Source organism: Accipiter gentilis, chromosome 2 (genome assembly GCF_929443795.1).
Source record: "Accipiter gentilis chromosome 2, bAccGen1.1, whole genome shotgun sequence".
In the NCBI taxonomy this organism is placed as follows: Eukaryota; Metazoa; Chordata; class Aves; order Accipitriformes; family Accipitridae; genus Astur; species Astur gentilis.
Window position 1 is genome coordinate 49,268,018 of NC_064881.1, and position 13,729 is coordinate 49,281,746.

General features: G+C 42.8%; 1 protein-coding gene across 6 annotated transcripts in view; it reads right to left on the reverse strand.

The window, feature by feature from the left end:
- COL22A1 (collagen type XXII alpha 1 chain) overlaps positions 1-13,729 on the reverse strand; it is a 263,481-nt gene that overhangs the window by 33,866 nt on the left and 215,886 nt on the right. For 5 of the 6 annotated variants that reach the window (XM_049819464.1, XM_049819483.1, XM_049819453.1 and 2 more), the window contains 7 exons: positions 13,628-13,681; positions 11,975-12,028; positions 10,929-11,033; positions 10,336-10,380; positions 8,353-8,430; positions 2,999-3,034; positions 2,005-2,058 (listed from right to left, as the gene is read on the reverse strand). In XM_049819464.1, coding sequence (XP_049675421.1) covers positions 2,005-2,058; positions 2,999-3,034; positions 8,353-8,430; positions 10,336-10,380; positions 10,929-11,033; positions 11,975-12,028; positions 13,628-13,681 — 426 coding nt within the window. The remainder of the gene's footprint in view (positions 1-2,004; positions 2,059-2,998; positions 3,035-8,352; positions 8,431-10,335; positions 10,381-10,928; positions 11,034-11,974; positions 12,029-13,627; positions 13,682-13,729) is intronic. The other variant, XM_049819493.1, reaches the window with a different exon arrangement.

Here is a 13,729-nt window from a genome sequence, read left to right on the forward strand (position 1 = left end):
AATGTGATTTAAAAGAATTATTCAGTCTCAGAAAAAACATGGAATATATTTGCAAAGGCCACAGCAAAAGACAAGACATTAAGGCAAGTCATTTAGGCTATTGCCACTGAATGGCTTGGGAATTACATGGCAAATTCATATTAGCAATTCAAATTGGAGCTTTCCTAACTGATGACATGCTGTTTAAACACAACAGAGTACAAAAATGGGCATGCTTCAAAGAATACAGGAATACTACATTGATATAGAAGAGTGCAAAAGCAGAACAAAAAATCCTTTGTACCAGTCATAAATGAAAGTGGAGATCAAGAAACTGCAAATGCATGATCTTGTCAAAATCCCTGCTGTTATACTAAGAAATGTTAGTGTGCTCTGTAGTTACATTTACACCTCTTGAATAGAGGTAGAATTGCTTAATAGGTGATCAACCAGAATACAGTGAGCTCCTAAAAGACATATGCAGCGCAACTAAAACAGTTAGTGTAATAGAGGATGTGTTTTATAAGAAACATAAGGAATGATTCTGTTTGGGTAATTTTCTGTGGGGGAAAGATGTAAAGGCTGTAGTATTGACTCTCCAAGAACTGACCAGTCAATGCTGATCTGAGTAGAGCAAAAAGACTCAGAAAAGCTGGCTCCGACACTCTCCTCACATAATACAGCTGTAATAAACCCATCTATTGTATCTCCTGTTTAAAACCTCTAGGTTAAAAATCTCAAACATCTGAGATAAGGTGAGGAGCTCTAGGGGCAGTTAGCAGAACACAATCAATCCCAGATCTGTGGCTGCTCAGGGACACAAGGTGATGGAGGCAAAGGATCATTTTTACTATCATGGGCTTTGGAGGAATACCCTGGCCATAATCATCTGTCTCGTGACAAAGTATGTGGGAATAAAACAAGATCTTCTTCCCCAAGCGCTTCAGGAAGAAAGGAGATCCATCTCATAGGAAAGTACATCCTTTAGGCCAGCTGATGTACATCAGTGAAACTATACTAGGGATGAAAATTGCTTGCCATGGACTTCACAAAAGATGGTACCCATTTCAGATGTGACAGCACCATAAAGCAGCACTGAGGAGGAAAGTTACAGAAGGCCACTACCCCCTCCCCACAGTGTTTCCTTAACAGGCACAAATCCAAAGATCAAGCCTTTCAAAATCTTCAGAACCCCCAAGCTGGTTTTCCTCCAGGACTGTTTTCCACATCACAGACCGGGCTGACCAGCAGAGAAAAGCACCTCTCCCCTTTCTGATTCAACACTGCAACAAAGCCATGCAGCGAGAGGGGTCAGCTTTCCAGCTGGGAATCTGCCACTTTTCTCTCTGTCCTTCAGCTCCATGACAGACATTGGAACAGGCTGCCCAGGGAAGTGGTTGAGTCACCATCCCTGGAGGTATTCAAAAAGCGAGTAGACAGGGTACTTCAGGACACGGTTTAGTGGGCATGGTTGATGGTTGGACTTGATGATCTTGAAGGTCTTTTCCAACCTAAATGATTCTATGATTCTACAATTCTATGACTCACCCACTGAGACAGCAGGAGTGAGGACAACGCACCAAGAGGTTAAAATGTCATCTCTCATGCACAGCAGCAGCAAAACGAACTCACAAAGAGCTTTTTAACAGCTGTGGTCCTGTTTTCATAGAAATGTTACAGGCTACTTATCTGAGTGGCTTCTAAGAAGTTCTTAGACAGCTTAACAATTGTCCTTTTCCAATGTGTGATCATTCCCCAGTGTATGCTGCCAAGTTCCTTCTTCAGTGTCATTTCAAAATGGTTCAGTGGTAAAGTCCACTGTTTTCCTTTAGATAACCCTCCTTAGCCTAATTATTTTCCACTCTGACATCCTAGCATGTAAGAGCGCCATTTACTGCGAATCATCTCCACTGGACCATCCTAGTAACACTCAATGACGGTAGTTAAGTATGAGCACAGTTTTTATAGAAAATAGATTTGAGCATTGGCGAATTTCTTGAGCACTTACACTTTTATTTTACTTACATCCTGGCCAGGAGGCCCCTGTGGTCCAGGGATACCAGGTACACCACGGGGACCCTGGTAGGGAGAGAACAGACAAACCCACTAAGGTGAACAGCACTTATCAGGTGCTTATTAGCTGAAGAGAAGAAATTCCCAACCCAATAGTTATTGGGAAAAAAATTAACTAGCAGTTAAAGAACTATGAGAGAGTTTAATAAAAAATAAAAAAATAAAAAAAAAAGGTCACATTGCACTATCACAGTATCAGTCATTTCTGTGCCTCAAGGGACTTTACATGCATCACTAAAGTCAAGCCTCACATACCTTGATGGAAAGGTAATGATGACTTTATAGGCGGGTAAGTTTATGAACTGGGAGAAAATATGAGCGAGCTCAGGACTGTAGAAGAGAAAACAAGGTCCAGCCACTCAGTGCCCAGCTAGTACACTGGCTAGGACTGCCTGTAGTGCTGGAAATTCATGCCAGCTCAATACTGAGACCACACACAGTTATTTGTTTCACACCAATGGACTGCATTCTTGTAAAACTGCATGTTGAGGAACTAGGTGTGTTTGGTGAACACTGAAATGCAGGGTTTTCTGTAAGACTTAAGTGAAGAAAATGCTTAAAAATGGTTTATTTTAAACCTTTGAGGCCTTGCTATAAGACATAACAGTGTACTTTGAATTATGTGCCTTGAAATAATTTTTTTGAATGAAGGGTTAAGCAAATGACTCATTCTTTCTTTTATAGGACTGTGTTGACAGGTAAGGAAAAGTTGTCACAATGACAAGAGTCTCAATCAACTCTTTCTCACAACTCAATATAGCAGACAAGTAGCTGGTAACGCACAAGTGAAGTCCCCTTCAGAGGGTCAGCCACTCTGTGACCCTACTATCCTTGGGCAAAAAGAAACTACTTAAACATGCCTTCATGAAATCACTGGTAGAAACACAATCAATGTGATTGTCCCCTCCCCATAAAATCTGGGTGTAGTTAGAAAGACATACTGTACCAATGACCCTTTGTCTCCTGGGGGTCCCACAGGGCCCTGCAAAAAGAAAAGACACAGCAATGAAAACACTAGCAGAGCTTAAAATTAACACCCACCTTGGCTGATCAGGGTGGGTCCTGAAGCACCAAGATAACAAAAACTGGAGAAGAAAGGGTCAGGAAAAGGAGTGAGTTGACAGGCTGCTGAAACAGATATTGTGGGAATGTGCAATACTCACGGTAGGATGTTTAGGGGAAGGATCAAAGGCAGAGTAAGGAAGAAATTGAGGTGGATCATGGAGGAAAAAGTGTGAGAAAAAAAAAGAGAGAAAAAGGGACTAAAGAGGACAGTTGTACGCTAACATGTTGCTTGTCTGACTGAGCCCTGCACTTTATCACTACAGCCCATCCTATGTTCTAATTAAATCCTATTTGTAACACTCTTCAGCATGGGTGAGCTCATTAATCTGAGCTCATGTGGTTGAATGTTAGTGAGCTTCAAGCTATATGAGCTGGTGAGTAGGAGAGGTCTGGATGCCAGCAACTGGGTTGCAAGGCTCTGAACCCAGGGGGCTTGCAGGTCTGCCAGCAACTGGAGGACACTGGGGTGCAGAGGCCTGGGTACTGGGCAGAGTAGGTGTCCAAGACCATCTGCTAGAAAGACCCGTATTTCATGTGTATATTCCAACAGTGGCCTTCAAACCTGATCAGCTGGAGAAGAGAAGCAGGATCAAGACATCCTTGTTCATGTTTCTGAGAGTGTTGTTTAGGTTTATGTAAGCGTTGAAAAACGCCTTATTCTCTGCATTGGTCTGTGTGGCTGCATGCATGTGTGTGTAGGTGTGTGTGTTGCATATGCATATGCCCATTGGCAATACATGCTCAGCATCGCTACTGGATGGACTTGGGGACACAGAACCCCAGCACCCTCACATCTATTGGGCTTGGACAGGACAATTCTGCCCAGGTCCTGAAGACCACTGTATTGAGCTACCTCTAACACAAGGAAAGGCATCCCATGGGACCTGTACGCTCTTTAAATGAGGTCAAAGCAGGGAGTTAGTGGGCTTGCATATGCTATTTGTTTGGGGATGCAACTTAAAAAGATGCAACCGAGTAGAATGAGCCACTAGAAGGTATCCACTTCTATAGGAACACCACAGAATTGATGTGGTACCCATATCCAGCATGGATGAGTCAGTCTGGCATTCCAAACACACCCAAAACAAGGCTTGACCTCACATCTCTGAGGCTGTGTTTGAATAAATTGGCTCACACTATGACTCCTCTCACTTTGGTTTCTATTTCAGGCACATTAATTCACTAATCCTCATATAGTCCTCCATGCAAGATGCCTTAACGCTCTGCTCAAGCAAAGGCTAAATACGTAACTCTGAATCCATAGTAATATGAACAGGGCAAGGCAGAGCAAGACCTTTCTACTTCTGCAGCACACACATTCATTAGGCAAACTCAGCATGAGCATGTGAATTCACCTCATTCCTCCAAGCAGTCCCCTCTCCTGCTTATGGTTCAGTTGGGAAGAACACACTCTGCTAAAATTCAGTTTATGGCTCAGTGTTATGTAACTAGTAATTCAGTACTTTAGAAGACAAAGTAAAAAAATCCTAATCTATGTATACCTTTTATGCAGGGAGCAAAGCCCAAGAGACGTTAAGGGCACAGGAAGAACCAGGGTGAGCACTCCAATTAAAAATAGTAGCCGTCTCACAGCTCTGAAGCTGAAAGTATTATACGCACAATTTTGTCATATTGCTAAAAAGGGTATAGGCTGATACCTTTAATTCGGTGTGTAATATGCACTGAAGCAGCTCCACTGACTTTATTCTATTTTTTTATTGTGGGACTCAGTCTTTGTGCAAGCCTGATTAATTCAAGGTTATACAGTGCTTTTCAAATTCTAGAGTCTTTGCACTGGAGCTGAGGTTACAATGAATCTACAGTGAAGAAAACCATCATAATAGTAATTAAAAAAAAAAAAAAAGCATTTAGTGAAGCAGATTAAATAAATAAAAACAAATCAATCAGGAATAATGTGGTATGTAGGTGGCTACTTATCCTGCCAGTGGTCAAACAATGGTGACATAGAAAAAAGTAATCCTCTGGTGTAACACAAGTGATGGTCTACATTTGGAGTCAAGTTCTTAGTCATTTGTGTTCATGGATATGCGATGCTAAAGCCCCAGTGAAGAACAACTTTGTCGTCTGGTGTATATCAGGATGCAGAAGTGAACGCACTTACCGCTGTACTGAAACTAGAAATCAGTAATTAAAAACTAGCCGCTGCCACGTGACTTTCAAACAAGCCAAATGCTCATTTGCTAATTTCATTTTAATTTTAGTGACTGAATATTAAGAAATGCAAGAACACCACTGTTCCTGAGATAAATCATAACAAATAACACCCAGCAAATCTTCAACCATCAGTCACCCTGTGAGGACCATAAAGGCCATGACACAGTCACAGTGTGGAACATGACTGACCTAGTCTGCGTTCCCATATATTCAGTGAGGCAAAAGCAAATATTAAGTGGAAATACACCCCAGAAAGCTAGATTTGTCAACCAGTATTACACAGTAATACGACATCATTTCAAGGTAATTTCCTGTACTAATTGGGAAACTTATATCTAGATAGCCAGAGCATGAAATAAATGACCGTGATCGGTACAGTATCATGGCATGTACAAGGGGTTGCAAAAGAATGCAAGGTCTCAGATGTGAACCTCATGAGGTTCAACAAGGCCAAGTGCAAGGTCCTGCACCTGGGTCAGGACAACCCCCGGTGTCAATACAGGCTGGGGGATGAAGGGATTGAGAGCAGCCCTGTGGAAAAGGACTTGGGGATACTGGTGGATAAAAAGCTGGACATGAGCCAGCAATGTGTGCTCACAGCCCAGAAAGCCAACAGTATCCTGGGCTGCATCAAAAGAAGCATGGCCGGTAGGTCAAGGGAGGTGATTCTCCCCTCAACTCCACTCTGGTAAGACCCCACATGGAGTATTCCATGCAGCTCTGGGGTCCCCAGCACAGGAAGGACATGGACCTGTTGGAGTGGGTCCAGAGGAGGGCCACAAAAATGGTCAGAGGGATGGAACACCTCTGCTATGAAGAAAGGCTGAGAGAGTTGGGGTTGTTCAGCCTGGAGACGGGAAGGCTCCAGGGAGAACTTACTGTGGCCTTTCAGTACTTAAAGGGGGCTTCTAAGAAAGATGGGGACAGACATTTTAGTAGGGCCTGTTGCAATCAGACAAGAGCTAATGGTTTTAAACTAAAAGAGGGTAGATTTAGACTAGATATAAAGAAGAACTTTTTTACAATGAGGGTGGTTGCTTTGGGTTTGTGTGGTGGGGTTTTGGTAGCAGGGGAGAGACTACAGGGGTGACTCCTGTGAGAAGCTGCTAGAAGCTTCCCCAGCTCCAAGTCAGACCTGCCTGTGGCCCAGGCTGAGACCACCAGTGACGATGGTAGCACCTCTGGGAGAACAGATTTCAGAAGGGGAACTTGCAGTGAGTGAGGGGATGGGGATGTGAGAGGAACCCCTCTGCAGATCCCGAGGTCAGTGAGGGAGGCAGTGAGGAGGGGATGCCCCCGCAGCCCGTGGTGAGACCAGACGGCAGGCTGTCCCCCCCCAGCCCACAGAGGGGAGCAGGGGAGCAGATGCCCACCTGCAGCCCGGGGAGAGAGGAGCCCATGCTGGAGCAGGGGGATGGATGCCCCACAAAATGGCCGCTGCTCTGTGGGGAAGCCCGCGCTGGAGCAGGCTGGGACTGAAGGACTGAGGCCCACGGGAAGGACCCAGGCCAGAGCAATTTGTGAAGAACTGCAGCCTGTGGGAAGGACTCACCTTGGAGAAGTTTGTGAGGGACTGTCTCCCATGGGAGGGACCCCATGGTAGCGCAGGAGAAGAGCGTGAGGAGTCCTCCTCCCGCTGAGGAGGAAGGAGCGGCAGAGACAAGGTGTGAGGAACTGACCCCAACCCCCATTCCCCGTCCCCCTGCGCCGCTGTCGGGAGGAACAGGGAGAGAGAACCAGGAGTGGGGCTGAGCTGGGAAGGAGGGAGGGGCGGGCAGAAGGTGTTCTCAGGGTTGGTTTTACTTCTCATTATCCTTGTTTTGATTTGATTGGTAGTAAATTAATTTTATTTTGTTTCTTCCCCAAGTTGAGCCTGTGTTTTGCCCGTGACCATAACTGGTGAGTGATCCCTCCCTGTCCTTGTCTCGACCCACGAGCTTTTCTTTATATATTCTCTCCTCATCCCACCAGGGCCAGGCAGGGAGGACCTGGCCAGGCAAGGGAGTGAGCAGCTTCGTGGTGCTTTGTTACCAGCTGGGCTTAAACCATGACAGTGGTGAAATTCTGGAACAGGTTGTCCAGAGAGGTGGTGGACATCCCATCCCTGGAAACATTCAAGGTCAGGTTGGACGGGGCTCTGAGCAACCTGATCTAGTTGAGGATGTCCGGATGTCCCTGCTTATTGCAGGGGGGGTTGGACTAGATGACCTTTAAAGGTCCCTTCCGACCCAAACAGTTCTATGATTTGATGATTCTATATCCTCTAGCAATTACAGCGAAGAATAAAGTTTGCTTTCTCCTAAACTTATTTGTCTTGCATATTCAGTGCATATCTGGAGGACTCTGAGCAGAGGTATAGTCAGAGCACTCCCAAATCCCCCTCATCTCAAGAGGAGTTGTACATGCCAAAGAATTGATCAAACCACAGCAATATGAAAACCCAAACTTTCCAAAGCAGACTCCCAAATACACCTCGTGGTCTACTGATAAGGGTATACCTTCAACACTGTCAGCAGGAGGGGATGGTAGAGCTGGATGAGGTGTATCTAAACCTTTGTGGGAAATTATGGGGATGATGGCTCTCTTGGAATGCAGCAACTTAAGTAATCTGATTTTGTATTTCCCTATCAGAGCACTGATTGTGTCACTGATGTGGGCACATGTGTCACACTCATCCCTTCTAATGGGGTGACAGCAGGGTTACACCTCCCCAGCAGACCAGTCCTGCTGGCTTAGCACAGATCTCAACTCGCATCCACAGCCAATGTGTCAAGATGATGCAGAAAAGTCACAAGTAACAGCCAGTGATATCAATCACTTCTATAGCAGTTCTCTGCCTTTGTCTTTCAACCAAAACCAAATTCATCAAGAGCCCTCACAACAGACATGTAGACATCTGAGCCACAAATGGCAGCCTCTGGACTAGGCTGCGGTTTGCATCTTCAGAGGGTAAAATGTCCCACAGGCTCTTGGCACAGCTGAGCACAGGCAATGCATTCCCCAGATGGCAATAGGTAAGTGTTCACCTTGTTACAGGTTGCAGCAGGACCTGCTACTTACAGGGGGTCCAGCCAGCCCGATTCCTGGCACGCCTCTGTCTCCTGGCTGTCCAGGGAGGCCAGGAGCTCCCCTCTCACCCTGAAACAAAGGAAAAAGTTAAAGGCTTTGTGCACTGTTGAGAAAATATGCTGAAATGCAATCAGGTTATACAACAGAACATAACACTGATACATCCTGACCTGATCCTGCCCACCAAGGAACGGTATCAGGTTGTGGCAGCATGGGGATATGGCAGAGTTACTGTCACATCATGCCAAGAAAACTGCCCCCTTCCTTCACATGAGCCCCAGCCCACATCTGTGAACTCTCACACAACATCAATGTATGCCACATCGTATAACTGAGTGGGAACACAGCCTCTACAAGTATTTTATTTTAGTGCACGGCATCCAAGAAGTCTATGAATAATTTTTTGCAAAATAATAATTCAACGTTCTACCACTCTCTCTAGAGGACTATACTACAAAAGGAGAGACTTCCCTTCTAGAAAACAGGATTTTCAATAGTAAAACCTGCAGAGAACAGACAACCACTTGACACTGTTTTAATGGGCACTGTAGACAGAGGGTTAAGAAAGAATTCAGCTGCAATACTTTAAATTTAATGTCTGTTCTCTTGTTATAGGGAGAAATCAAATAAGATTTTTATGGATTGCATTGCAGTTGTGAGATTCAGTCTCATGTTGGCAGTAGACTTATAACAATGAATCTTATTTATGTTAGTTATTATTACAGTATCTCCAGCTATATAGAAGCATGATAGAAGAATTGTTACCCGTGGATTCTGCCCCCCCAAAAGTCAGTCTGCAACATCTCCTAACTTTCTTCCCTTTCTTTTTTTCTTCTTAAACTAATCTTATATTATAAAGAAACAATACTGCAAGGACAGTGAGAGAAAATGTACTCTGATTAGTTCAAACACTCCAGCACATCCTTTATCTGTTATTTTATTCAAGAACATAATTTCAATACAAAAAGTTAAATAGTATTTTCCCATGCACAATTAAGATTCTTACCATATTGTGTTGATACTGAATAGAATATTTCATGAGATTTCTTTTAGTGGTTTTTTTTCTGACTTTTATATTAATTCTTAGTCTATTATTGTCTCTGTATTCTGAACTGTCAAAGATGTATACAACAGAATACAACGCATTTATACAGACTGCAGCAAAACCAAAAGAAAACACTTCATAGCAGTTTGTTTATTTCAAAAATACGGGACCTAGATGAATCCAGCCTCATACTGCTATATTTCTACTTATATGATTTATAGAATCTGTTTCAACATCCTAGTATTCTTCCAATCCAGATCAGGACACGGTCATTTCAAAGAGGAGAATTTCTGACATATCTGATTGAAGATTCATGCACAATCCAGGTGCTCCCAGAAGGAAATGTTTTTGCTGTTTTATGCCCTTCTCTATTTGTTGTGTACTTGTAAGGGAAGAAACATTATTTTCAGCTGAAATTAGTGTCATTAACTTAACGAACTAGCTAGTCTTAGCCTTAACTACAAAACAAGAGGGCAAACCAGGACTATCTGGTCCCACTGGAAAATAATTCATAACCTCCTTGAGAGAGGGGAAGGAAATGAGTGCTCTGGAGGACTGCTCTCTGAGGGGCTGACAGGCGGTCTCAAGACTAGGTCATCCTTTAGCTACGCAATGCCTCTCTTTCCGTATGGATTAAAGGTCCCCAGTCACAGCTTCCCTGAAAAAGTGTGCATTTAGTCCTTAGTCTATGTTGAATTCACATAATGCTGGAAGAAATTTTAAATGTGGAAAGTGAACACAGCTGAATTATATCTTAATATTTACATCTACAGACCTACTGGAATAATAAAGAAAGGCTAGAAGTGCACTTTTGAGTGAAAGCTTCACAAAGTCTATTTTCCAGTGAAAAACAGACCATGTTTTCACCATAACTTTTTCTCCAGTTCCAGCGATGGAGAGAAGCAGTCCACAATAAAGTCCATGCTCACCTTATGTCCAAAGGGTCCTGGCAAGCCTGGTGGGCCTCTTTGCCCCTAAAGTGACAGACCGAAAACCAGAAAACAGTCACCATGCAGCCAAACAGGAGCCTGAACTTTGACACAATCAAGGCAGCAAGCATTCCCCTCACCCTGCTCCTTAGAATCATCGAATAGTTTGGGTTGGAAGGGACCTTTAAAGGTCATCTTTTACTGGTAACATATAAGCATAATAAATAATCTGCTAATTTCACTAGAATTAAATGCTTTTAGGGATCCTCCATCAAGCTAAGCATTTTTGTACTGGTCACAAGGACAACGATTACTCCTTGTGCAAGTCTCCATTTTCAATGGCCACCATGGCACACTGAAGGGGGTTTAATGTTCAGAAATACAGCTTCAGTTCTCTCTGCCTTTTTGGATGCAGCAGTGTGATCTTCAGCATTTTGCACAACCAGGCCTTTTGTGTCTTCAGGTAGACAGCCTGCAAGCACTTGTGACAATGCAGCCTAACTCTACCACAGATCCACCGTTCTCCTGCAGAAGTCATGCTCATCTATCTCACACTGAACTACTCAAGCGCAAAGTTTGCCAGCAGAACCTACCTGTTCTCCATCTTTACCCTTACCAGGCAAACCTGGCTCTCCAGCAGGCCCTGGCTCACCAGCTGGCCCAGGTAAACCCACTTTTCCTTCTTCTCCAGGATCACCCTGTAGAAGACAATCCAGCAAAACTCTTAGTAGCATACTAAAGACCATTCCTGTCTCAGGTCTTTCATTGGGACTGAAAGCATTCTCATCTGAATTTCTCTTGGTATCATAGGACACCCTCTTTTACAGGAAGCCTTCTCCTTCAGTAATCTCAAGGCATTTGTAATTTTCCTTAAGGAAAATAAAAAAAGACTTCAAAATATTTTGGGAACCAGTTATATGAGAGAGCCCTTGGTCCACACATGACCTGAGGTAGATCTAAGCAAGCTGGAAGATGATCTGACTGAAGGAGCTGGGATTCATCCTCTTTTAAACCCAATATATATGAGGCCATGTTTCTGATTAATCATTCCTACTCCAGCAAACAAAGATCAGGACTCCAGCATGCTGGGCACTGTACAATGTATGAGCAAATTAGAAATGCCTGACCTCAGAAAGCTCACTGCCTCGCTATGAGATGGGACATAACAGTGAGGCAAGGCAGGCAAAAGGTAAGCAAGGATGCAGTGGAAAGCTGAACTAATGGTGCTGTTAAAACAGCTTATCGGGAAAGCAGAAATCTCAGTTTCCTAACCATGAAAGCCAGTTTTTCTGCCATCTTTGGATTTACAGTGATGAATAGCAGGTACTTCAAACACCAAATCACCGCTCATGTCAGGTGATGAGGACAACAGAAGATCATCATTGCAAAATGTGTAGCAGTGACTTCACTGTATCCAGTTGTATTTCAGTGGTTTTATTAGACAAAATACAAGGCTGCAACAGGGTGAAAACTTTACAGCATGTGTATTAGAGGAGGTCAGACAAGATTATCTAATGAGCCCATGTATCTTAACTGTCCACAAACCTAGGAATAACTTCCCAGTTCAGGCTGCTTCTGTTCCAGGTTACTTAAAATGCCCAAGAAGAAAAGAAACAAATCCATGAAAGAAAAAACTCACCTTTTCACCCTTTTCTCCTTCCTTCCCTGGTAGTCCAGGGTCTCCAGGCACTCCCTGGAGAGAAAAGAACTTTAAAGCTTAAAACTTTCTTTTTAGGCAGTATTTGATCCTAAAGGAAAAGGATAGACCTGTGGGTTCAGTACAATCTATCTCAAGGATTAGTACCAGTTTTACATTTCCCAGTACAGACAACCTGTAATCCAGAGAACACCACAGAATAGCTGTGTACCAAGTGCTTAAAGGAGTTTTTTGGTGTTTGGGGTTTTTTTGCAATATAAAAAAAGAGCTGAACAGCTATAGCAGAAATTGAGCTAATCCCAGATTTGTGCATTCTCCTTCTACCAATAACTATTTTTTTCATTTTGTGAAATCCTCAGCAGTTCCTAATCCATTACGAACAAACCCCCAATCATCACCTCTGTATCAGAGAAGCCAAAAGTCTCACAGTATTAATTTTTTATGGCTACTGCTCTCCGAAGCTATACATTGGAAAACATAGCTAAGTTCATTTTACCTTCTATTTCAGTTTTCAATCCTTTTCACGTTTTGGCAGATCTCAAAGGATTCCTTGTCAAAATATAGATGACTTAGAGCTCCAAATTAAATACTGTAACTTCCTAACTCACCAAAACTCATTATGGAGTGGTACCCATTTTAAGATGTGAAATGATGTCTTGGCACCAGTATGATTGGATTGACCTCCTCACAGGATGGATGCGGTAATTATTTTCCTTTCTGCACCAGTAAAAATTATTTCCAACTATGTTAGCTTTTTTAGATAATATATTGGTATTACTGGTATGGAAGTTTGCTAAAAGGAAAATGAAATTGGAAAAGGTCTTCATTTTCAGTATCATCTTTCAGTTTGAAATTAAATCACTACATTAATATAACTAAATCAAATGTATCTTAACAATTAGTAGAAAGGCAATTTAAGATTTCTTGGATTGCCCTGGTAATAAGCTCTGCCTTAAAGAGCCCTCTGTGCTAAACCACTGTGCCTGAATACATTATAACATGGGGTTTAACTACTGTTTTTCACTCACTCTGGTGTAAACCCAGAGAAACCCCAGGAACTATAAAGAAAATTACACTGGTGGAGCAGGGAGTAGGGTTAGTCCAAAGATTTTTTTGCAAACATGAAAAGCTCTGTCATGTGTAACTTAATAATGGTGATGAACATCTAACGAGGTAAGGAGGACACCATATTGATTTCAAGGCTCTGATTTTAGGATCAAATACTTACATGCTTTCATAATAAAAATGGGAGTTTACCATGCATTTTTTATATCAAGAAGTCATGTTTTCAAAAGGAAAGGACAAAGGAAAATGAAGCAAAGGAAACAAAACCAGAGAGACAATAAACATTGCAATTTTTCTGTTGAAGAGCTAACAGCAAAAATTGCTTTTGACAATTTGGTGAGGAATGAAGCAGCTCCATGCCTCCCTCTTGCTACAAATGAATATAAGAATGTGTTTCATGGACACACCATTCCCAGATGCCTCCAGATCTTTCAATTGAACCATAAAAAAAGTGTAACGAAACACGGCTTTTTGAACCTGATAGTAAACACTGTGGAAGGGAAAACTAAACGTATTAAATAAAGAAATCAGGGCTTAGATGGGAAAACAAATACACTGGTGCATACATACCACATTTCCTGGCAAGCCTCTTGGACCTGGGGGCCCTGCTGGTCCAGTCACACCCTGTTTTAACAAAATGAAGTGTGTGTGCATATGTAATTCACAACTTGT